This window comes from Eleutherodactylus coqui, chromosome 3 (assembly GCF_035609145.1).
Source record: "Eleutherodactylus coqui strain aEleCoq1 chromosome 3, aEleCoq1.hap1, whole genome shotgun sequence".
Classification (NCBI taxonomy): domain Eukaryota; kingdom Metazoa; phylum Chordata; class Amphibia; order Anura; family Eleutherodactylidae; genus Eleutherodactylus; species Eleutherodactylus coqui.
The window spans coordinates 126,900,239-126,926,928 of record NC_089839.1 but is presented as its reverse complement, the minus strand read 5'-3'; the positions used below and the strand labels follow the sequence as shown (position 1 = coordinate 126,926,928).

Genomic DNA, 26,690 nt, shown 5'->3' with positions numbered 1-26,690 from the left:
ATCCACTTCATCTGCTTTAGTCTAATTGACACTCGAGAGAATAATTACACTGAGAATGCCATCTCTTTAATTATATTACATTAAACCACAAACTTGCAGAGCTTGCCTCTCAGGAAACAGTTGTGCTCCCAAATCAGACAGTCCCTGTAATATAACATCTATGTGCCACGACCACAAATACGTTTTCCCACAGATGACTCTCTTTGTGTGTTAAGCAGTGCTGTAAACGTACCTGTCAGGTGATAATGCTCTTCACTTTCATTATCTGTCAAAGACACCAGTTCTTTTAACAGCAAGGGGTATTTCAGAACCCTCTGCACAGGTTTTATCAGATATGACTCCAAAGTAGAAGAATGTTGCTTTGTGGGGTTTCTGGCATCTAAAAAGTCCTTAAAAGCCGGGTCTGTTCTAGCTGCAGAGAGGAAAGATGGAAGAAATTATGGTATTAAGAGTTGCACATCTGACTGACCCCAGCATCTTCAATGTTCACCATGGTGTACAAATTGTAACTGACTTATGCTACAATGGGGCAAAGTATGAGGATTCATAAATGAAAACCCATGCAAAGTAGAAGCCGATTTACCTCTTTCTAGCACTTTTTGCACTTTTATATGATTTGCACAGAATCCACTGTACAGTTTGAAATGATCTGCATAATACAGAAACGATCCTCCCAGAGAAAAGAGCAATTTCTGAAAATAAAACAACATAGTTATCGACTTCCATTCTTCACTTCCTTATCTGAGAGCCCTGCATACCAATACCCAGATAGGACTCCCTCAATTTCATTTCTTGACTATGCATTGCCACTCTGTGTCCTCCTTCATATTATTAATACATACACACTATATATGTAAAGAAATATTATGTTATATATGCACATATACGGTAATAATCCTGGACGTAAGCTCAAGGTTTATTCTCCATCAAACGCTACTATAAAGAGTAATCCAACCCTCAGTTAAGTAGAGCAGGTCCACAACAGTAGGTCACACACTAACCTGTTGTTTACAATGAGTGCCAATTAATAACTTACTCGAAACTGTGATGGAGTCTCAAGTATGTGGAAGTCAGTAGAACTTGAAATGCCATCTTCCAAGGTTTGGAGGAATATCTTCTGGAAATCAAGCATTTCAGGCAAACTTCCAAACAAAGAATCCATCTAAAAGCAGCACAACAAAGTTGTAGTATTAAGAAGTGACCAAATAGATGCATTTAAAGCAGCCGTCTGGAAGCAAATATTACTATAAATGTTCTATCATTTTTACTCATGTATGCATCTATAAAGAAGTTTCCATTTCTTCTAAATACAATAGAGGCATGCAGCCGCTAAGATTACTGTGATGTAGTCTTACTGTTAAATACTATACAATATCAGTGAGACCTGACAAACATTTCAGAGATCTAAGGATCTAATCTGCATACAGATTCATAAGGAACATAAAAGTAATAAGATGTGTCCAATGTGAAGACTTGAAAGTAATAGATTAATATCACAGCTATTGACTAGACTTATTGTACTCCGAATACTGGTTAAGAGTACATATGGCAGCCCGGTGTACACAAGTATTCCATTGCGTTAACAACAGAGAATAGTGATTTTCGGATTACCTCATCCTGGGTAAGAAAGGTTTCATTTTGCAAGGGTTCCAAGTACAATTCAAAGAGACAACTTAAATCCTGGAATAAAAGGAATAAAAGAATTAGAAGGTATGTTTTAAAAAAAAAAAAAAAAAAGTTGCCCAAAAAATGAAGCCCAGGAGCACAAGGACTGCTGGCGTCCATAAACGATCATTACAGTTCATCCATGGAAATTATTCATGTGTGCTTATCGATTTAGTAATGGAGCATACAGAGTAATGTTATCTACTGCAGTGAACAAATCTACGGCTTAATACTTGACATTTTTCACTATTGCTCTGCCCAAAGCAAATCATGTTACAAATTGTATATGTGTATGAGGGAACAAACAGATCCATTCTATTCACTTATTGTCCACATTAAATTAACTTTTCTTGAAGTGCAATTTTATATTCTGTAATTTCATGTTTTATAACACTATAGACAGAAAATTAAATAGATGCATTCAATGAGTTGGACTTTAACAACATGGGGCCTATTAAGAAACAGGATGTTGTATAGCACCTTATGAACATCTACATTTCTTCTCAGGATTTATTCAGTATTTTCTCGCAGAAGACCCTAGATAATGTTCTTATTTGTAAAATAGTTGCCTACGAAGGGACATGTGCGGGTCACATGCCGCTTCATAGGTAGTCATTTTATGAATGAGAGCGTGGTCTTAAAGGGGTTGTCCCGAGAAAGCAAGTGGGGGTAAGCACTTCTGTATGGCCATATTAATGCACTTTGTAATATACATCGTGCATTAAATATGAGCCATACAGAAGTTATTCACTTACCTGCTCCGTTGCTGGCGTCCCCGTCGCCATGGTGCCGTCTAATTTCAGCGTCTAATCTCCCGATTAGACGCGCTTGCGCAGAAGGGTCTTCTCCCTTCTCTTGGGTCTCGGCACGAGCGGAGTTCTGTCTCCGCCCCCTTCTACGCGGCATCGCGTAGCTCCGCCCCGTCACGTGTGCCGATTCCAGCCAATCAGGAGGCTGGAATCGGCAATGGACCGCACAGAGCCCACGGTGCACCATGGGAGAAGACCCGCGGTGCATCGTGGGTGAAGATCCCGGCGGCCATCTTGGTAAGGTAAGTAAGAAGTCGCCGCAGAGCAGGGATTCGGGTAAGTACTAAACTTTTTTTTTCTTACCCATCCCTTGTGTTTGTCTCGCGCCGAACGGGGGGCCTATTGAATTTTTAAAAAACCCGTTTCGGCGCGGGACAACCCCTTTAACCATCCAGGAGGTCTGCCAAGTGGGGCAGCATGTCTTCTTGATAATCCAGAACAGGGCCAGAGAAGAAATATAGATGTTCAGTAAGTGCTATACAAACATCACTTTAGCCTAATTGCGGAAAAATAAGAAACTGACCGACTTTTTCAGGTGACATATTAATTTGTATTCGTTTTCACATTTTATCCCAATTGCTCAATATGGATCATGTCAACATTACTGAGCCAAAGGATAGAATAGAGGTGGAGGTCCCACAGAGATTCTGCAATGTTTACATAGCCCATACATGGGCAGCTGGGGTCCGTCGACTGAGCAAATGGGGTAAAGTAGGAGGACAATTACAAATGTATGTGCTGCAACTGACTATAAGGCCTTTTAGAAGAAAGACAAGCATAGATCATTCCTGATACATGTTAACAGCAGTCTGTATGTTCTCCACATGTTTGTATAATTTTTCTCTGGGTACTGGTTTTCTCTCACACCAATAGGGCCATTTTGTGACACCATGTTAACCTATTGTATGTGTGTGACTGTGAGTACATAGAGTACATAAACAAATCATATGCTTTACCTTAACATAGGATTTCTCTGTATCAACTAATTCTTGTATAACCTTCCTAAGTCTATCTGCATCTGATAGGTGCCGAGCTAGGGGTCTCTTTGGAGGGTCTGGGCTTCCATTTTGCCCATCTATTATGTCCTGATTGACTTCCTGCATACTTCGGCATAATGCTGAGATCTGATCAGCACTCTAGTGAAAAAGAGAGATCAACGATTAGTTTCAAGATATGTAATAAAGAATAAAGGAATGTTACTAATAGGGACTCAAGAACACATTATAGCATTATAGTGTGCAAATTAAAAGAAACATACCATCATCCATATTAAAAGATCACTTACATGTTAATCAGGCCAGTTTTAAAACCCCATAATAGCAGCTATGGCTTAACATATCAACAACATTAATTTACTTAACTTTACTTAAAAGTAGTACAAATTTGAAGTACAAATAGAAAACCAGAGAGTGAAGCCCAATTTGTGTGGAGCAAGCAAGGAAAACCTTGTATATATCACTAAAGGGTTAATCTACTACAATTTTAGCTGTTGCTTGCAATTCCCAAATTACAGTCTGTTAGACAGACTCTTAGGAATCAAACCTGGGACTTCCCATAATCCAGTCACCAGCTCTCCCTGTTGAGCTATCCAGCTTTTGGACAGTTTCCCTGCATAACTTAGCCTTGTTCCCGGATCCCGCTATCCAGTCTCTGTTCTGGCTCCACCCTGTCCCTTATTAGGCTTGCTATATATACCTGGCCCTGATCCCTCCTTTCTTACAAGATTATAGTGCTCTATTGCCTTGATCAAGTGTCATCTCCTAAACCTGCTCCTCTCCTGCAAACCATAATTACACGTTACCAACTTCTGGCTTCCCTCCTGACTATGTTACCCGCCTCATCCATTGTACTGCATATCGAGACTTTCCATTGCTGACTCCTGGGTTCCCCTCCTGACTACGTTACCTGCCTCATCTATTGTACTGCATCTTGAGCCTTCCAGTTGCTGACTCCTGGCTTTCCATCTGACTACTCTCCAGACCTGCAGCTGCTTCCACGGAGGCTCCACCCTAGTGCCTGAAATGCTACATAGACCACCAATATAGCTTGTGCCAACAGAGCCTAAATCAGAACCAATAGTGAAGCCTACAGTACATGTACCATTCACTTGAATAGAAATCAGTGTTGTTCTTTGTTTTTTTTCTTCCACAACAGTGATATGTCGCTTCTTGGTGTCAGGTTTTCTGCAGGCAATACCCATTAAATAATAAAGCTCAGACTAACATACTAATAATATTTGGCTGGCATGTCAGTGAGACTGAAGATAAAATTTGAACATGGACACCTGAGATTGCCACCAGGTCAGTAAATTACCAGCCTAACCAGTATTTTTTTTAGGAGGCCGGTTGACATGAATAACATTGCAATGTATGTAGACCCTGCTGAAATTTAAGTTACATATGTGACAGAAGTGGAAACCCTTACACGAGTGGAAATCGATTGCAATTTTCCACTCACAGAGTGGAAATCGATTGCAATTTTCCACTCGCAGAGAAGAAATTGCAGCATGCTGTAACTCTATGCGGCTTCTGTGCGGACGGCTTCCATTAAAGTAGATCGAAACCGTCCGCTGCGCGACCCTTCCGTAATCATCATTGTGGAAAGGTTGCGGAAACAGTGTCATCGCCTAGTGGCGACGCGGCATAATCTGTACTGCAACTATGCGCTGGCCACACATCAGCAATACAGATCCCAATAGGTAGGTGAGGGTCACCGGCTGGGCACAGGGTCGGATTCTGCTGCGGTATCCTTCATGCGGAATCCGACCCGGACGTATGCAGGTGGCCTAACAAGCACACAAAAGATTACTGTGTTAAAAAAAGAAAATGGATTGCTCATCCATTACAGTATAAGGGACCTTCACACGGGTGGAATACTTCTGCAATACGCACCTTAAGGCCTCTTTCAAATGGGCTACAAAATCTTGCTACAAAATCATTGCTACAAAACGCCTGTATGTGATGCCTATGGTTTCCAATAGGTTCTTTTAGGCTACAAAACATCTCTCATGTGAAAGAACCCATTGGAAACCCTAAGCTTCACATACATGCATTTTGTAGCAATGATTTTGTAGCGAGATTTTGTAGACCGTGTGAAAGAGGCCAAAGATGCAGAAAGTTCTGCACCAAAATCTGTATGTATATATTGTGGGCTACCGAATAGAAATCTGCAACAGAAGATTAGGCAGTGTCTTTAGGTGCACCTGTGAAAGATTCCTAAGAGGTCACTTGCTTATAAAGAAGCTTTTGCCACATTCACTCTATGCACTTGACCAATAAAACTTTTCACATTATAGTGGTTATTTCAAAACTTTGTCAGTGCTAATTATACTATTACACAAACACTTTACAAAGTTAAGCCCCATTTACATACAACGATTATTGTTTGAATGAACAAACAACTGAACAAATTAACTTTTTTGCGTAGAAATGCTGAGCATTTAAACATACAGATAATCATGTGAAATCCTCTCTATTTCCCTCATTAGCTAAAGTAAACACTGTATATGTTGTTTGCTCAGGTGTGTGTGTGTTTATGAGAGGAATCTCTGGCCAGGAGGTTCTTAACTAGTGTGAAAAGAAGCCATTGTCTTCTGCTGGGTTGAGGAAAGGCCCACTTAGCCTGGACGAATGTCGGGCAAATGATGCCTGACACTTGTCCCGCACATACTCGCTCTCGTGCTGCTACACGGGAGCTAGCATTGCTGGTTCACAGCAGGGCGGCTTCTTGCACTCTCCCGCCCCTCTCCATTGACTTAACATAGCGTCTGTTCAGTACTGAACAGCTGCTATTTACACTGAGCTATCGGCGAATCGTCTATCGCTTATGCAGCATAAATGATGGACAATGAGCTGATCACTCAGTGTAAATAGCAGCCGTTCAGTACTGAACGGCCGCTAAGTTAAGTCAATGGAGAGGGGCGGGGGAGCGCGTGGAGAGAAATCTCCTGCAGCCTCCCCACCCCCTTACTGCCCGCTCTATGGACGAGCTAGCGATACTAGTTCCCGTGCAATGGCACGGGAGCGAGGACACACAGGGATGAGCGTCGGGCATCGTATGCCCGACATTCGTCCCATCTAAATGGACCACAAACAAAATTGTTCAGTCTTTCAAATTACTGAATCAATGCCATTTAAATGAAGCAAAAAGCAAAATAACTAGAGACCATTTTTATGCAGGCTGAAACTCATAGAATCATAGAAAGTTGGAAGGGACCTATGGGTTCACTGGGTCCAACCCCCTGCTCAGTGCAGAATTCACTAAATCATCCTAGACAGATATTTGTCCAGCCTTTGTTTGAACACTTCCATTGAAGGAGAACTCACCACCTCCCGTGGTAACCTGTTCCACTCATTGATCACCCTCACTGTCAGAAAGTTTTTTCTAATATCTAATTTGTGTCTCCTCCTTTTTAAGTTTCATCCCATTGATTCTAGGCTTTCCTTATGCAAATGAGAATAGGGCTGATCCCTCTGCACTATAAGGCCTCCCTCACACAGGGCGTTTGCAGAAACACAGCGTTTTTCAACGCTGCGTTTACTGCAGATTCCGCCCCGTTTCAGCAGAGCTGGCATACTTTATGCCAGCGTTTTGGCTGCGTTTTCAGCTCGGCTGAAAATGCAGCGAAGGATGCTGAAAAGAAAAAAAAAAGTAATACCTAGCCGCTGCAGTCCGGGTCGCGGCCGCTGGTCTCTGCCACTGATCCGGGCTTCCTCTGCACTCACAAGTCTATTGCCGTAGGCCAGGTTTGAGAACCCCGCCAATCAGGAGGCTGGAATCGGCACGTGTGATGGGGCGGAGCTACGCGATGGCGCGTACAAGGGGGCGGAGCCAAAACACCGCTGCTGCCGAGCGGAGTCGAAGGGAGAAGACCCATCTGCGCAAGCGCGTCTAAAAAAGCAAGAAGACACCGAAATTAGACGGAGCCATGGAGACGGGGACGCCAGCAACGGAGCAGGTAAGTGAATAACTTCTGTATGGCTCATATTTAATGCACGATGTATATTACAAAGTGCATTAATATGGCCATACAGAAGTACTTAACCCCACTTGCTTTCGCGAGACAACCCCTTTAAGCCCTGTGTGAGTAGCCCCATTGAAATGAATGGGAGCCTTGTACAGCATTTAGCGCTGGGCTGAAAAGGCAGCGCTAAATGCTGTACAAAACGCCCTGTGTGAGGGAGGCCTAAAAGCTCTTCAGGCATTTGTAGACAGCTATTAAGTCTCCTCTCAGCCTTTTCTTTTTGCAAGCTAAACATTTCCAGATCCTTTAAGCATTCCCCATAGGACATGATTTGCAGACCGCTCACTATCTTAGTAACTTTTCTTTGAACTTGCTCCAGTTTGTCTGTCTTTCTTAAGGCCCATTTACATTGGACGAGTGTTGGGCAAACGATGCCCGACACTCATCCCTGTATCCCCGCGCTCCCGTGCTCCTGCACAGGAGCTAGCAAAGCTGGCTCGCACACAGAGCGGTCAGCAGGGGGGCGGGGCAGTGCTGGAGATTTCTCTCCTCTCGCTCCCCCGCCCCTCTCTGTATTCACAGAACACAGGCGCCGTTCGCTATTGAACGGTGGCTATTTAAAATGCTAGGGCATCGTTGGCCCGACACTAGTCCAATGTTAATGGGCCTTTAAAGTGGGGTGCCCAGAACTGGACACAGTATTCCAGATGAGGTCTGACTAAGGAAGAGTAGAAGGGAATAACTACTTCACGTGATCTAGACTCTCTGCTTCTCTTAATACATCCCAGAATTGTGTTTGCCTTTTTGGCTGCTGCATGTTATTGTTGACTCATGTCAGATCTATTAGTATACCCAAGTCTTTTTCACATGTGCTGCTTAGCCCAATTCCTCCCATTCTGTATGTGCTTTTTTCTTGCCCAAATGTAGGACTTTGCATTTCTCCTTGTTAAATACCATTTTGTTAGTCGCCGCCCACTGTTCAAGCTTTTCTAGATCTCTCTCTCTTCCCTAGTATTAGCTGTCCCTCCTAGCTTTGTGTCGTCGACAAATTTGATCAATTTCCAATTCCCTCAGCGATAAACGACAAGTGAACGAATAGTGCACGATGGCTTCACATTTACACGTGACAATTATCTTGCAAATGTATTTGTTTGAGCGAGAATTGCTGCATGTAAATGGGCCTTTACTTGCTTTTTCATTTAGGTCTCAAATAGTGTTAAGAATAATCATATCCAAAACAAATAAAATTTCCCAAGTCAAATGACTATAGATCCTTTTAATTAAGTTTACGAGATGAAAATCTCCTTTATTCCTTTTAACATCAGTTACTTGAATGTGTGTTGCAACAATTCTCAGACTAAACAATAAAGTGATTATCCATTTAAATATATCGGACATTCACAAGCATTAATGCATAAGCCCTTTATAACTTGCTAGTCTTCCCTATCTGTATACAATGCTTCACATGGATTGTGTAAAGGTTTACAAACCTTTCTGTGTCTTTAAAACAAAAGTATTCCTGAAACCTCTTTAAACTGAAGCTCCATCTTGGAACTACTTTACAACATACATTAATGAAATACATTTCCAAAATTCTCTAGTATATGGCAAGAAATGAAATTCCTTCATTTAATCCATTAAGGACCAAGCGCCACAAATATATGGTTCTGGGCCCTGGGCTTTAATCCTGCAGCATTGTAAAAATACACAATCTAGCAAGTCGAGCAGGTCGAGGTGCTTGGCTGTCACAGACCGCGGAGGACCTGAAGGAGGAGAAGAGATCGGTTTTTAACCACTTCTGCTTTCTCATTTACAGGCTACACAGTGCTATGTAGTCAATGCAGGATGCGGCACTGCATGAGTACCGGTGATCACCAGCGACCACTGGCATGTTAGCTCTGCTGGCTCTTGGTAGCCCCCAGCCCAGCTCAATTAGTGACTAATATCACTATAGATGCCCAAGGTTTAGTAGAAAACTATGAAATAAAAAAAAATTACAGTGTGAATGGCCCCCAGAGGTCTCATATGATGTCATGGGGAACACGGATGAAAAAAAATACATAAAAAATAAAATTATAAAGAAAATAACACTTCACCACACCAACGTCGCCCATCACCATATCCGCCCTTTAATCCAAAACTGTACAAATTATATATCAAGACGTCTTAAACAAAATGGAGAACCTATTCCTGTATTTTATTTTAGTGTAAATGTAATCATTTTAAAAATGAAAAAACTCTAAATCGAAAAATTATTTTTTGTACTTCTTGTACACATTACCCCTAATTAAAACAAAAAAGGGAAAACATTTCAACTAAAACTAGCCCTCTATGTCACAAAAACATGAAAATGCTGTAAAAATAATTGACAGAGCAAGAAAAAAAATACAGCCATAGAGCTTATTCCGACGTGCATATATCGGCCAGGTTTTTACGCCCAGCCGGCCGATATATGCTGTCCCTCTCTGCAGGGGGAGGAGGCGGACCGGGAGTAGTACACTGCGCTCCCGCCGCCTCTCCGCCACTCACCACTGTTTGCAATAGGAGGGGCGGGACGGGGTGAAGACTTTCACCCCAAAATGGATACCTGTGTTTTCCTCGTCTTTAGAAACATACACTTTGTGGCTCTGATCTACTTATAGGACACAGGGATCAGCCTGTAATGGAGGGAACACCTGTTGGATTTCAGGGCACAACTGAATAAATTCCAGGCCATATTGCACACTTGTGCAGAAAAAAAATTGACTCCCTTAAAATAATCCCCCCCCCCCCTCTGCTCCCTTTTTAGTGTTCCCTTAATCTTAGATAAAAGTAATAATGTAAACTGTGTTGTGTGTCCGAAGTCAGGTGTAATTACGGAGGCTGGTTGGGATGGGCACATGGGGCAATACAACTGGGTATCCCTCCTCCTCCTCCCATGCTTTTTGGGGTGGTATTTCTTGACCCCAGTGGCAGAGATGGGGTGTAAAATGTGGCACTCTATGAGGCTCCATAAGCTTGCTGAGGTGCGGCGGTCTCACACTGAAGGCACTCAACAAGCTGCTCCTGGAACTGCAGGAAGGCGAGCGTTCCTGGGGCTTTTTGTGAATTACGGATTACAGGTAGCGATCTGAATAACACCGGCTCACACGGCCGTATGTGGAATCAGCTTGCGGAGGCCAACAGTGGATCCCAACTGTAAGCCCGACTGTGGCGTACGGCTACGTAATGTACTGCGCATAACTGTGTGCTCACACAAGCGGTCATGTGCAGTATACCTTTTTTTGTTTATATTTCCCGCACCGTCACTTAGCAATGACGCGGGTACCCGCAGGCCATACACAATGTAGTTGTTTATGAGCTGTGGGTATATCCGCAACTATAGAGCACAATGGGCTCTATGCTGCATATATACGCGGTAAAATAGAACATGCTGCGTTCTGTTTTCTGCAAGTGATTATGTAATTTCAACCTGCTAATTTGAGCGGAATTGTGTAATCCAATGCATTTGATCTGCGTTTTACCGCGGATCAAATGCATGCGGAATCCACAATTCCTATCCGGTCATGTGAGACTGGGGACCACTCAACGAGGCCACCGGTCACTGCTCCAGACTCTCGATGACCATTGGTTGCCGGGAGCAAGGAGATTTTAAATTTCCTGGGCTCCCCGCCTCCTGCGAATGTGTCTGGCATTTTGCTGGCGGGCGCATGCGCAGAAGCCGGAATGGTCCATGGAGGATGATTGCGTTGGGGTTCAAATACGGAGCCCTTCGGGAAGATGTTTCATCTCCTCTCACCGATCGCATCAGTGAGGGGAGATTAAACTTCCACTTTTTTTAAACTTTTTCGTGATTGCCATTATCCATTGACGGCTTCATGTTGTTGGCTATCTCCGGGCACCGACAGCATGGACCTGTCACGTCCACAGCCCACGGGGCTTTAATCGCTGCAGGAAGCATGTTTTTACGTCCTCAAGAATTAAAGCCCACTTGGGCAGGATGTAGAAAGAGTATTGGCTGGTCACTAAGGAGTTAATATCTCTAACCAAAATAGTTTCCGATTCAGAATGCTTTAAAGCACTTTTATTATAAATAATGTATAAAAATTATTTAACTCCCTAAATAATAATTAACTCCTTCCTGCTCCAGGACGTACATTTAGGTCCTGGAGCATCGGGGTATGTATGAAGAAAGGTCGCAGGGCTATTAACCCTTTAAATGCCCCGAACGATGTTCGGGGGGTCCCGTACGGCCCCCCCCCCGTGGTGAGCCGTGCAGGTGTCATGGCAGCCAGGGGCCATCCCCGTGAGGTGGCTTGATAGGCTGTCTGTGAAATTGCAGTATGACGTAATACTGTAGCATTACGTCATACTGCAGGAGCAATCAAAGCATCGCATATTGTAGTCCCCCAGGGGGACTTGAATGTAAAGTAAAAAAAAAGATCAATAAAGTTTTTTTAGTAGTAAACAAAGTAATAAAAATTTAAATTACCACCCTTTTGCCATATCTATAATTAAAAAATCTAAATAATAAAATAAAAATACATATCTTGTATCGCCGCGTCCATAAAAGCCCGCTCTATCAAAGTAGCACATTATTTATCCCGCACGGTGAACGTCGTCTGAAAAGAAAAAAAAAGAACGCCAGAAATGCACTTTTTCAGTCACCCTGTCTCCCAGAAAAAAACGCAATAAAAAGCGATCAAAAAGTCGTATGCATTCCAAATTAGTACTAACGGAAACTTCAGGACATCCTGCAAAAAATGAGCCCTCGCTCAACTACGTTGACGGAAAAATTAAAAAGTTATTGCGTGCACAAGATAACGGCAGAAAATAATTTTTTAAAGTATAGTAAAAAAAAAAACTACACAAGTTTGGTATCGTAGCAATCGTACTGACTCATAGAATAAAGTTATCATGTCATTTTTGTTGCAGTTTGTGCACTGTAAAAACAAGACGCACTGAAAGTTGGCGGAATGTCGTTTTTTTTCATTTTACTCCACTTAGAGTTTTCTTTTAAGTTTTTCAGTACATTATATGGTACTTTAAATAGCACTATTGAAAACTACAACTCATCGCGCAAAAAGCAAGCCGTCAAACAGCGACGCCGATAGATAAATAAAAGAGTTACGATTTTTTTTAAAGGGGGAAGGAAAAAACGAAAATGGAAAAAAAAGGGCCGCATCATGAAGGGGTTAAAGTAGCATCAAAGCGGTACTTTGCTATAAACACCAGTTCCCACGTTGCATTTTGACGCAGGACTTTATGGTGGATAAAAAACTGCATGAAATGGCAAAGTGTGGTTTAGACTAGTGGAAAACCATAGTAAGCAGCATGTAAGGCATCTTGCACACAGCTCCATGTGCCGAGGTATGTTGATGTTGTCTCACCTAGCACAGTTTCCATGTGAAAATATATGTCTTTCATAGGATATGTAATGGAAGATGCCATAATATATTTATAAATTAGTGAGAAGAAAACTATGTATGAGATTGTAGGCATATGAAAGTACAGCACGGGCTTATGGATTTCTATGGGTGTCTTATATACATAAGGCTCAAATATCGGTGTTCTTTTTCTTAGCAAATCAGTTCTAAGAAGTGTTCCTAGAAATGCCTTTATGGGAAACGTCTTCAGAGCACACAGAAGAAATGGAAAAACTACATAAAAGTAGCGTACATCTTTTATGTGTAATATACATGTATGTATTACACAAAAAAACACCATATTAGTAAATTAGGCACATACATTAAAAAGTCATCCTATTTCTTCAGTTTGGGTTTGTACATTGTACGTTATATCTCTGTACGCTATAACAAATGAGAAAGCTATATGACACTGCAAAGCACTATGTCCAACACCAACTACAGCAAATATACATGTCTTACCGTACCGGAAAACATAAATCTGATTCATCTGAGCAGTTGAGGCATGAGGTGAGATCTTTGAGGGTGGTCTTGAAAGCAAACTTCATTGCTATAATAGCCAGTTGTAAAGGAAGGATTTTTTCCTCCATTATGACTCCAGAAATGTTGCCTGTGGCATTATTTTTATGTCACTTCACATAGAAGAAGGTATTTTATTTCTTTTACAACAGAGCTAATCCAGATTACACTGGGACAAAGCATGTAAGGAAGTGGCCAGCAAAATCGTCCTGTTGTGAATGCTAAGTAAACCAGGATTATTTGGGATTACTTGCTTGACGTTGACCATATGTCAATTTAAAGTTGCTTGTGGACATCCTGTTTGTCATCATCTTTAACGTGCTCTAGCAATTAAGTCATATATGTGCAACCGTGTTTATGTACATTCAGATAGGGAAGATTCCTCTGGTCTCTAAAACAGCTGCCAGGGGTGTTATAAATAATCTACACATTGAATCTAAAAAAATAAATATGCAGCTTTAAAATTCCAGTGTTTGTTAATGTAAAGGCTAAAAATGTAATTGTGCTTTCAGTCATTAACAATTGACAGTTTCACACTAGTTTTATTTGCAAGAAAAACCTTCATATCTCTACATCACAGTTTTGTATAGTTAGAAATACAAGAAAAATTAACGTAGAAATTCGGATGCAGATGGTCAAACGTGCTTCAGGCCAAACACTGAACTAATATGTATAGAACTGAAGTCCATGAATACATATGACATTATAAGCCATATCAAGATACAACAGGGATCATTATTTGGTTCACACGTCGATGGCTTTACCCCTACTCCCCAAACCGAAAAGAAAATTGCATGACAAAGCAGTCTCCTAAAAAATTGTTTGGTACCATGTAAGTCAGTAGAGTGAAATGTGATAGTACTCAGCAAAAAAAAACAAGTAATCTTGTAGATATGAGACCTTTTAATGGCTAACAAAAAGATATAATGTTATAGCAAGCTTTCCAACCTTCTTAGGGTTCTTCCTCAGGCTTAAAGGGGTTGTCCCGCGAAACAAAGTGGGTCTATACACTTCTGTATGGCCATATTAATGCACTTTGTAATGTACATTGTGCATTAATTATGAGCCATACAGAAGTTATCAAAAGTTATTCACTTACCTGTTCCGTTGCTGGCGTCCTCGTCTCCATGGTGCCCGTCTAATTTTCAGCGTCTAATGGCCAAATTAGACGCGCTTGCGCAGTCCGGGTCTTCTCCTTTTCTCAATGGGGCTCCGTGTAGCTCCGCCCCGTCACGTGCCGATTCCAGCCAATCAGGAGGCTGGAGTTGGCAATGGACCGCACAGAAGCCCTGCGGTCCACCGAGGGAGAAGATCCCGGCGGCCATCTTCAGCAGGTAAGTAAGAAGTCACCGGAGCGCGGGGATTCAGGTAAGCACTGTGCGGTGTTCTTTTTTAACCCCTGCATCAGGGTTGTCTCGCGCCGAACGGGGGGGGGGGGTGGGGGGGGGGGTGGGGTTGAAAAAAAAACAACCCGTTTCAGCGCGGGACAACCCCTTTAATGGAATAGATCTGCAGAAGCATATGGGTGTGTAATATATATAAATAGTATGTTTATTTATTTATTTTTTGTAGGAGTGCAGTACACAGAATGGCTAGAGAGGCATTTTGATACCTGCAGAGAGGGACAACACCTGTCAGTGTGGCAGGAAGTGAGATAAAAGGATCACTTCATGCCACACTCAGGGGGAAGTGACAGTGCAGCAGAGCTGAAAGTGTTGCAAGCTGGAGGTTCAGTGTTGACCAGTGGAAGCCCCGAATTTGACATGAAGGACGACTCTAGACTCATACCCTGGTGGGGGTTCAAATAATGGACTGTGATATGCTGTACACGTTTTCTGTGATGTGGAATAAATCTGGCAGGCACCAGATTTTAAAAAAATCCAAGTTTCTGGAGTGTTTCTACACATGTGGTGCCCATTCTGGATGGAGAGGTCGGCGATCCTGCAGGTAAGTGACCCCCAACTTGCTACAATATATATATACATACACACATTCACATACATATAAAAGGCACGAACATGGTGTGATTAATTTGCACTTCAAACAATACCAGAACAGGATGAGGAGTGGAGTAAATACATAAATAGTCCACTGATAAGCATGTGAAGGTTTTATGGTCTCTAGATTGGCATCAGGGAGTCACCAGGCTGTGTGTTATCTCTGCTGTAGAATTCTCATATTCTCTAATGATGCATGAAGCCTCTTAAGATGTTGATTCCGGTCTTAAAAGTGTCAGAGTTGGTTATAAACCTGTACTTCTAAATTCTTCTGTGAAGTTGTTGTTGCAGCCGTTCTGAGGTTCCCACCTTGCCTTCAGGACAAACCAGGGTTTAGCAGCATTCCTACCTCTCCTGGAGCTGAGAGGTGTGGAGGTTGCAAGATTAATGTCAGTCAGCACCTGGTGCTAAGTAGCTCTGCTCCTATTTAAGCAGTGCTAACTGTTACTCCAGTGCTGGTCATTGATTCACTGCAGTTCTATGTTGGACAGCGACGGAGCAACACAGTGTGGTGGAAGCTCTGCTGGATAAGCTAAGTTCTTTGCTGTTTGGTTTGGTTTTGTTCTCCTTTTGTTTTGCGCTAGGGCTCCCAGTTAGGGACTGGTTAGTGGCCCAGGTTCGAGTGCAGGCTCGCACTTATCAGCGCGGTCGGTCTGCCGAGTAGGCAGGGTCCCCTCCTGGGTTAGGGGACAATAGGGAGAGCATTCCTCTTTAGTTTTTGTTTCCTTTTGCACAGTCGTGCCTTTGATTTCTGTTAATTTATGCTCCGACAGGGGGATTGTGCAATTAAACTCCTCCCTGACTACGAGTTCCCCAGGAGCCGCATATCCCCTCCTGAGAGACTGACGCTCAAAGATTATATCCAAGAGGGTTTTAAGATGGATCCTGAGAGGGTTCAGAAATTGAAGAAGTGTGTTGCTACGGCTCCGGCACTGGGGCAGCCAGATTCTTCTGGGCCTATTATTGCCGAGGTCCAGAGAGAGTTACGGCGAGCAGTTCGGCGGAGAAAGCGAGTTGCTAACAGTCACCGCTGAGAGGGGGCGGAATTCCGTGTTGGAGACTTGGTTTGGTTGTCTACCAGAGTTATAAAACCCAAACAACCGTCCGCTAAACTTGGCTCGCGATTTATAGGTCCATTTAAAATAACTGAGAAGAGTAATGCGGTTGCTTTTCGGTTAGAAATTCCCAGTGCGATGAAAATTAACAATGTTTTCCACAAATCTCTGCTCAAAAGATTCATCGATCCTGGGAATGACCCTCCACCCCCGGCTCCTGTGCTAGCGGATGGGGAGGAGCAGTTGGCAATAAGTCACATTTTGGACTCCTGTCGAGTCAAAAAATTTCGCAGATCAAACCCTGGTCGTCCTGATCTTAAGGGTCGTGGGGCCCCTCCTAGAAGGGGAGGTACTGTTGCAGCCGTTCTGAGGTTCCCACCTTGCCTTCAAGCCAGACCAGGGTTTAGCAGCATTCCTACCTCTCCTGGAGCTGAGAGGTGTGGAGGTTGCAAGATTAATGTCAGTCAGCACCTGGTGCTAAGTAGCTCTGCTCCTATTTAAGCAGTGCTAACTGTTACTCCTGTGCTGGTCAATGATTCACTGCAGTTCTATGTTGGACAGCGACGGAGCAACACAGTGTGGTGGAAGCTCTGCTGGATAAGCTAAGTTCTTTGCTGTTTGGTTTGGTTTTGTTCTCCTTTTGTTTTGCGCTAGGGCTCCCAGTTAGGGACTGGTTAGTGGCCCAGGTTCGAGTGCAGGCTCGCACTTATCAGCGCGGTCGGTCTACCGAGTAGGCAGGGTCCCCTCCCGGGTTAGGGGACGATAGGGAGAGCATTCCCCTTTAGTTTTTGTTTCCTTTTTCCCAGTTGTGCCTTTGATTTATGTTATTGAGGTTGCACGTTCTTAGGACGCAACAGTTGTCTTTTTATATAATAATTTTTATATGTTCTATGTTGTGTCTATAACTAGAAAAGTGCTCCACAACAGGTAATTCTGTCTTTCTCTCTTTAATTGTGTGGCGATGAGATCTTATCCTTGCTTTCAGTTTTTGTCCTGTTTCTCCGACATAAAGACCCCCAACAGGACATTTACTGCACAGGATCAGGTGCACAACATCAGACGTGGAACATGTGAATGTCCCAAGGATCTTATAGTCCTGCTGTGTGTTGGGGATTTGTAGAATGTCTTCCTTCTTGGGTGTGCCAAGAAGTAAAACATTTTTATTTTCTATCTCGTCATTACTAAAAGGAAGCAAAACAATGACATTAATAACGTCAGGTAAATCATAAAAAGGCTGTTTGTTATGCCAGTCATGCATATTATCTGAGAAGACAGCATCACCCATCTCGCAATTGCAAGTTCTAGTAGGAATAACCAAATGGTAGACAATTAAATTTGTATTGGCAGATTTAATGAAACAGGACATGATGTGATGTAGAGCTACACTGCTCATTAATTTCAATACACCACAAATAAACATGCTTTGCACTCATCCACGTGGTTTACAAATTAATTGAGCCTTGATTTGCTGAAATGTTTCTTTGAAGGTGATCACAGTATAGATTTGATTGTTCACTTAAAAAAAAATTGACGTTTTCTGTGATAGAGTTGACAAGAATCCTCACAGTGAAAAAGATTTATTACCATCTAGTTGATTCTGCTGCCTCAGTAAATCTACGTTTTCTGTGATAGTTTGAAATGAATGAACTCTGTCTCTGAGCAGAGAGACAGAAACCCTGAACTGACCTTTGGTGGTTTCACATCTGCACCCAGGATTCTGCTTTCCTGCCCCATTCAGGAAGCAGTAAAGGGGAATCCCCTTGGCCGAATGGTCAGTCTCTGGCTGGAACAAAACAGCGCCGGATGGATCCCATTTACTATGATGGTGTCCATCTGCTTTCTGCCCAGCTGACTGGCTTTTGGACAGAAGAAAAAGGTCTGCATCTATCATCAGTTCTGTCATATCAATCATAGTAGTCTAGCTATCCCCAGCAATCCTGTCCACTCCTAAATAATTACTTCTGCCTCACACACTGATGTATAATCTCACATATAATTACATGATATGGCTCCGAAGACCTACTAGGAATTGTCCAATACACAAAGAAAAAAATAATAATTATCTTCCAACTACACTGAACAGTATTTGACCCATATGTCAGTGTTGAGTCTATGGACACCAGAGTATTTTTTGGCATTCCAGTGTGGCTTGTGGCAGCTTCACAAGGACAATCCGGCAGAAGTGGAATGCAAAACAGACAGAATATTGAGTAATTTAAAAACTTTAATAGAAGCATAGATGAAACTTCACAAACACCTAACAGAGGCCAAAATAATGATAATTTATTAATCTACACTAAAGATAAAAATTTCAGAAAAAAAATGAGAGAAGACTCTAAAGTAGTCCTCCATCCTGAAGGTGATGTAGAAAAATAGATGGTATTAACTGGGCACAGAAGGAACTTCTGATAGATGTTAACTTCTTAATCTGTCCAATAAAGCTTACCCTGAATGTGATGGAATTAGAACTAACTCGTCATGACCTCCTCTTAAATACCTTCTTGGACAACAAGAAAATTGAGTACAGCTGTGTAAACGAATAGTTACCAAGTACCAAGGGAGGCAAGGCTACGCGGATACGCAAGAGTTTAAGTGGGTGTACAGGGCACATTTTTAATTTCCTAGTGTCACCAGTACACAGTATTATAGTAAGCTGGATAAAGCGAAGCAAGAAAAGGCTATTTTAGGAATTGAATAAATAATACCTTTTAGATCATGCAATAAAGATATTACCACTGCCAGGACTGAAGAGGTCTTCACTGTGACGAAAAGCCTTAGGCCGGGCTCACACGAGCGTATTTGAATTGCATTTTAGGCGTGTAATGTACTCGCGTATAATACGCAGTGCATCACGGCATTTTAAATACATTGATTTTCACTGTTCCACTCACATTTGCATTTATTCATTGTGCATAATACTCGTGTATTATAGAACACAGCATGTTCTATTTTATTATGTATTACATGCCTATTGTCCTTTCTGGGTGTGTACAAAATGTGATACACAACGTTGCTAAACGACAGAGCCGGAAATTAAAAAAAAAAAAAAGAAACTAGGAAGTTGTTACATAAAAGTGTGTGTGAGATATGTGCGTGCGGCAGGAAAAAAACACTGCTATACACAGCGATATTCTGGCCCACACCGTAATAAAATGCTGCGTTTTACCACACATTTGTGTGAACCCAGCCTTGTACTTTATATGTGGTTTCTGCTTGTCACCTGGAATGCTAGAAAGTCTGCCACATCGAGGTCAACACTCACTTATACAAGGCATTCTTACTGCAACACGCCTGTAAAAAAAATGCTGAGAAACTGAAATTTTTGGTGTCAGAAAGAGACGGCATCTTGTAGATATGAAAAAGTCACCAAGATTTTCAGATCAAGATTGTGTTCACACGTGGCTGATTCAGTGTGGATTTTGTCGCCATAGGTCTGCAGAAGATATTTGTTCAATGGAATTTAATTTGTACGGGTGAAATCCGCTGCAGATCTGTACCAAAAATCCGCAATACATCAGCCACAGTCCAAGATTAGAGAAGAGGGGTATGCTGTCTTTCCAGAAATGGCCACATCTGTCCATGGGCTGTCTGGTATTGTATGAATGCTTGAATGGTGATGAGCTGCAATACCAGACAGCCCATGAACAGACGTGGCCTTTTCTGGAAAGACAGAATCCCCTTTTTGTAGTTATGGACAGACCTTTAACATTACAGGTTCTACATGGCAGCTTCTCAATCACAAGGAAGCCATAAGTACTAATAGTAGCAGAAGACATTGTGGTCCCCGTTGCAGCTGCATTCAGGATGTTCAAGGGGCGGAAATATAAATTCGGTAAGAATCCTGTGACACTGAACTCGTTAACGCCAGAAACATAACTTTGCTGTATTACTTGCTTTACACATAACTTTTATCTGGAACACTTTTTTTATTGAAAAAAAATCTGCCATAATTTAGGATGGATCCATACTTGTCATCATTATTACACAGGGCTCTACATCCTTGTCGCATATGCCAAAAAACAGTTCAAAACTGAACCTGTCAGGTTGTGGAGACAGAAGACAAGCCAGTAGGCAAGAGCGGCCAATTAGCATCAACTGTCAAAAGCCAATAAAGACTTCCAGCAGCAGGAACATGATTCACAGTATAGGAGACAATTCTACAAGTCGCGCACCCCAACTGCCTCCGCACAAGTGTACTATAGCCATACAGAAACATAAATAACAATTAACACATTTAATTGATGACAAATTTAGGCAAAAAAAAAATGCTATTTCTTTGACCATAACACCAGTGCTAACCAGGAACTCGTTTTCTGATTCCATCTGTATTTCTGAGCTTTTGCACAACCTGCATTCAGTACAAAATGACTTCAGAAGTAAATGAGCAGAGTAAAAGAACCCCCACAACGCACGTACTCCGTACCGCGCACCTACAACTTCACACAGTGCCGGTACATGATGTACAGTACTTCAGCTCTACCTGCTACAAAAGGTGGAACAATTGAGATCTTGTACATTTTGCTTCACCTCACTTTAAAAAGCTGAAAGAATGGTTGCCGCTATCAACCAAGACTTAACTCTTCACTTGTCATTCACTAAATAAATCCATGACATATGACCAAATAATTCCTGGCTTCTCCTAACAGAACCTCAAAGAATTTACATATCTCATATCTACATGATACATAAACCTTAATTTCACTTCAAAGAGTTATAGTTTGTAATTCAAGACTTAACGCAAAAAAAAGCCATAAAATAATCTTTAAACCATCGACAGGTTGGTGCATCAATGTAGACGACCTCAGAGTTAACTGTTTCCATTCAATAATTATGCTGCATGAAGTAGACCCAACAGCATACATTGATTAAAAGAACATGAAAACAGCAGAAAATCCACTCAAATGCAACCTTTTATTAGCAAAGCACGGAGGAACGCCATATATCACAGTAACAGAATGACAAGGTAATACACGCTATTACTTCTAATACACAGAAGAAAAAGGCACGAATATTGTATGTAGAATTTTTGGTTATTTCTTACTTACTTGATATAGGAGGCAAACCAAATCGGATTCCATGGTCACACAATAAGTGATGAGGTATACAGCTGTTGCCTGTAGGGAAATAAGCAATTCTCTTGCAGAGCTCTGAAATCATCCCAACTGACTGCTTCGCCTAGCGCCACCAACCTTTCGTTCACGAAAGAGCTTGGGATCCTCACACCCCCATCCCTTTCATCAGAGCCTTGCCTGTAGAAAGCTGGAGCTACAATACAAATGGCCCGACCGCCGGAGCCAGCTAATATTTACTGGAGGAAAGTACATTGTATGATTGCCAAGCATAATTCAATGTAACGTAACACTGAAAGCTTTTGATTAGCAGTAACATGTGCAGCTCCAGAACAGCATGAACCAAAATGTTCCTTTTTCCTTGCAAAGGAGAAGTCGAAGTAATAGTGTTCATTAGAGAGTTAAACTGAATAGCTCTCACACATGCAGCGGTGTCACTGTCGCTGCGGCTCCGGTTGTGCTAGCAACACACTTGGTTAATATGAATAATCTGGAAAGAGAACATTGACATTAATGGCACCTCCAGCAGAAAGCCCCTATTATTCACTGTTGTGTTAAATTGCAGCGCTGCCAACGGCTGTGAATCAATTCAGCAAAACTACATTTCATCTACTACTTTAAATACAGAGAATAACATCTCTACAAAACCTGTTATCCCCTTGACCCTCCAGGTTAGTACAACATCCCACCATTACTTGTAAACATGAGAGTGGTAACAATGTCACCCACTCCCGCCATTAGATTGAACAGAGTGGGTCAGTGGTCTCCCAACAAGTCCTCACAGCTGCATTGGTGTGGATTCTAGGTTCAAATGGGCAGTCAACCTATTCTACCGGGTGCTTAAAGGGCATTTCCACGCAAACATTAAATGTATATCTAGATCTAGGCCACTTTCTCTCTTGCCCTTGATGGGGCTTTTCAGCTGCCAATTTGCCCACAATGTAAACTGTAGTAAATCCTACAGAGTATAAAACTATGTTAAAAATATGGAACTGATGCCCATAGCAGACAGTCCGATCCCAGCTCTCATTCTTATGAGGCCCGTCTGCATGCAGCTGATCAATCGCTATGACTGACTCCTTCAATTTATCTTCGGCAAAAGAGCTCTGCAAATTTTGCAAACATATTTTACCGTCTTATTAGAAACTCAGATCCCACAGCAAATGCAGAAGTATACGGCGTACACTCTCTAACAAACAATGACGTCATTGAATGTTGACATACCATGCAGATCCCATGTGCACTACCTCTACACCTACCAGTTGGTTATCCCATTTATGCAACAATGTAATGCAATAGCCCACAAACATCATCAAAAGTAAGTTCTCAGCACTATGCAAAGCCTATCATTTGCTCTCTTTGACTGCTGATCTATTACAGACAGCCCCCATGAGTGACACAAGACCATCTCCCATTTGTCCCTCATTTTACCCTTCTTGGTTGCGGAAATGGTTGATGCTTAATTCACTACTGTAATTATCAAGAATTTGGAAGAGATCAGGTTAATATGCAATTTTCAGTTTTCTGACTCCAATCTCATTGCTCTGTACAACTCTGTCATTAGTGGAATACTGCCACCTAGTATGTATCCAAGGAAGAAACTGTAAGAAAACATAGCATGGCACTAACTGCATCTCCTTAAAAGACTCTTAGGCCTCATGTCCACGGGCAAAAGAAGAATTAAAATCCGCAGCGGATTTTAACTCTTCTCCCGCGCGGATCCGCACCCCATAGGGATGCATTGACCACCCGCGGGTAGATAAATACCCGCGGATGGTCAATAAAAGTGATTTTAAAAAAAATGGAGCATGAAAAAATCTGGACCATGCTCCATTTTCATGCGGGTCTCCCGCGGGGACGGCTCCCGCGGGCTTCTATTGAAGCCTATGGAAGCCGTTCGGATCCGCGGGAGACCTAAAATAGGCATTTAAAAGAATTTACCCATCCGGAGCGGACCGGGAAGGTCTTCTCTTCCTCACGGCCGCATCTTTCTTGCTTCGGCTCGGCGGATGTGCCCGGCGCATGCGCACGGCACGTCGGCGACGTGCCGGCGACGTGCCGCAGCCGTGGCGAGTTCATCCGCCGGCCGAAAAAGAAGATCCGGCCGTGAGGAAGAGAAGACTTTCCCGAACCGCTCCGGATGGGTAAATTCTTTTAAATTCCTATTTTCAGCGCTCATGTCCGCGGGGCAGGAGGGACCCGCTGCAGATTCTCCATGTAGAATCCGTAGCGGGCCTGATTTTCCCTGTGGACATGAGGCCTTAGTGATCCATAAACTTTAGGCCCAATGTCCACGGGGAGATTTGATTTGCGGATCCACAAATCAAGCTGCCCATAGGGATGCATGGACTCCCACAAAGCAGTGAAAAGCATGCGGATGTGCTTTTTTTCCCCCCAGAGTGCGGATCGCGTGCGCAGGAAGAAATCGCAGAATGCTCCATTTCCCTGCGGATCCCACACAGACGGCTTCCATTGAAGTCATTGATCCGCGGGAAAGCAGGAGATTTAAAGAAGAAGCACAGTGCACGCGCCGGGCGCACCTGGACACATCCGTCGTGCTGAAGAAAAGAGATCCGGTCGTGACGAAGGAGACCTATGCTGGATCTGGAGAGGTAAGAAACTGCCTTTTCCTCTTCATGTCCGTGGGCACAGCTGGATTTTTCTGCGGAATTCAGCAGTGGAATCAGTGTGTGCAAGTGGACACTGGGCCTTAGGCCTCATGTCCACGGGGAAAATCAGGCCCGCTCCGGATTCTCCATGGAGAATCTGCAGCGGGTCCCTCCTGCCCCGCGGACATGAGCGCTGAAAATAAGAATAAATGAGAATAAACTCACCTCCCATCCGCTCCGTTTCTTCTCTTCGCCGCGGCGTCATCTTCTCTGCGTCGCGGCCGGATCTTCTTTCTTCGGCTCGGCGGATGCGCATGATGACATCGGTGACGTGCCCCGCGCATGCGCCGTCCCGAAGAAAAAAGATCCGGCCGCGACGGAGAGAAGATGGCGCCGCGGCGAAGAGAAGAAACGGAGCGTGTGAGTAAATTCCGAATTTTGTCTCCCGCGGATCCGGACGGCTTCTATAGGCTTCAATAGAAGCCCGCGGGAGACCCGCATGAAAATGGAGCATGGTCCAGATTTTTTCATGCTCCATTTTTTTTTAAATCCCTTTTATTGACCATCCGCGGGTATTTATCTATCCCGCGGGTGGTCAATGCATCCCTATGGGGTGCGGATCCGCGGGCAGGAGAAGAGTTAAAATCCGCTGCGGATTTTAATTCTTATTTTGCCCGTGGACATGAGCCCTTAAAGTTCAAAATGTCCCCTTTAATAAATATCAATGTGCGTACATGAGATTCACTGGCTTTAGGGACATCTGTCCCCAATAGGACATACAGGGTGCTTGAAATAAACTCCACTGACAATTATGATATACTGTAATAGCATTAGGGGTAAGCGGTCACTTTTTGCCCCTTGGTCAGTTCCTGGGAGAGAAGCTGTGCCGCGGTGAGAAAATCTAGTATTATTTTTCAATCAACTACTTGATCTAGACTCTATGATTCTCTTCTAGGATCACGTGAGGTAATTATCCCCCTCTACTCTTTCTTAGTCAAACCTCATCTGGAATACTGTGTCCAGTTATGGGCACCCCACTTTAAAAAAGACAGACAAACTGGAGCAAGTTCAGAGAAGAGTTACCAAGATGGTGAGCGGTCTGCAAATCATGTCCTATGAAGAACGGCTAAAGGATCTGGGAATGTTCAGCTTGCAAAAAAGAAGGCTGCAAGGAGACTTAATAGCGGTTTACAAATATCTGAAGGGCTGTCACAGTGCAAAGGGATCAGCCCTATTCTCATTGCACAAGGAAAGACCAGAAGCAATGGGATGAAACTGAAAGGGAGGAGAGACATAGTAATATAGCATGCTAGGCCGAATGAAGACATTGTCCTTCGGTATTCGTGTACCTTGACGCCATCGGAAGCTAGGGGTTTAACAGGGAAAGCGCCCCTCTCACACCCATAGCTCCCGAGTGGTGCCATAGGTAAAGGTCCTGCAACCTGCAGGAATGGCTGACTGGCTGAAGCGGCTTAGCATGCAAGTCTGGCAACCTCCGTCTGTGTCTTACCTGTCTCCATTGACTGTCCGGCAACAGTAGCCTTATGTCGGTTGGAGAAGCGCGGTGCATTTGGCAGTCCCCCGAGGACGTAGGGTACGTTGTGTGAAGTGTTATCGCATGTGTGCTCCTGGACACTTCTTGTGAAGGGGTGGCCGCTTGGGGACTGGGGCCGCCGTGTGCTTCAGGACGGTGCGTGCGCGGGCTCTCACTGTGTCTCCCGGCGGTCATGTGGCCTCCCTGCTGCAGCGCACATGTGAAAGGTGGGGGAGTGGAGCGGTCGGCTCTTCTCGACCGGGGCAGCCCTGTGTCTGTGCAGTGTGCGGCCGGCGGCTCCCATTCTGTCTGCCGGCGGCCCTGTAGAGCTCCCTGCATGGGCCTTAAAATGACCTCACCTGGGACAGGCGGGGGGGGGGGGGCCTATTGGGGGGCAGCGGCGTTGTGGCACAAGCAGCCGCTTCTTATGTAGGGGGTTCCGGCTTCTGGCTCCCTAACGAGGAAGCCCCTTGCAGCAGCTGCTGCGTGGGCAGCGGTATGCGCGTTTCTGGTACTTTTAGTGGCTTTTTAGGACCTACAGTCCAGCCTGCTCTTCATCCAATCAGGGACAGGGGGCGTCACCCCCCCCTGTCAATCTTGACTCCACCAGGACTTGCTGGTGGCGTCAAGATACACTCATACCATGTCCATCTAGTTCAGCCTGTTTTAACCTCCCCCTTACTGGTCTAGAGGAAGGCAAAAAAAAAACAGCGAGCAAATTAGCTCCTATGGAGGAGAAAATTCCTTCCTGACTCCACATGGCAGCCATAGTAATCCCTAGATCAACATTTGAGATAAACAATCCCGCTGGTCACCTAATGTCTATATCCTGTAATATCATAGCACCCTAGAAAGACATCTAGTCCCATCTTAAACTCCTCTAAGGATATTGCCATCACCACATCCTACAGTAAAGAACCCCCTTCTATGTTGGTGATGAAACCTGCTTTCTTCTAGACGTAGAGGATGCCCTCTTGTTACCGTCCCAGTCCTGGGTATAAACAGATCGTGGGAGAGATCCTTGTATTGTCCCCTAACATGTTTATTCATAGTTATTTGGTTGCC

At 43.5% G+C, this 26,690-nt stretch overlaps 1 protein-coding gene across 1 annotated transcript in view; it reads right to left on the bottom strand.

Annotated features, from left to right (window-relative positions):
* TIAM2 (TIAM Rac1 associated GEF 2) overlaps positions 1–26,690 on the bottom strand; it is a 507,083-nt gene that overhangs the window by 36,943 nt on the left and 443,450 nt on the right. Inside the window, exons 21-25 of the mRNA XM_066596062.1 lie at positions 3,431–3,610; positions 1,612–1,680; positions 1,037–1,162; positions 584–692; positions 233–412 (exon numbers count right to left, since the gene is read on the bottom strand). Coding sequence (XP_066452159.1) covers positions 233–412; positions 584–692; positions 1,037–1,162; positions 1,612–1,680; positions 3,431–3,610 — 664 coding nt within the window. The remainder of the gene's footprint in view (positions 1–232; positions 413–583; positions 693–1,036; positions 1,163–1,611; positions 1,681–3,430; positions 3,611–26,690) is intronic.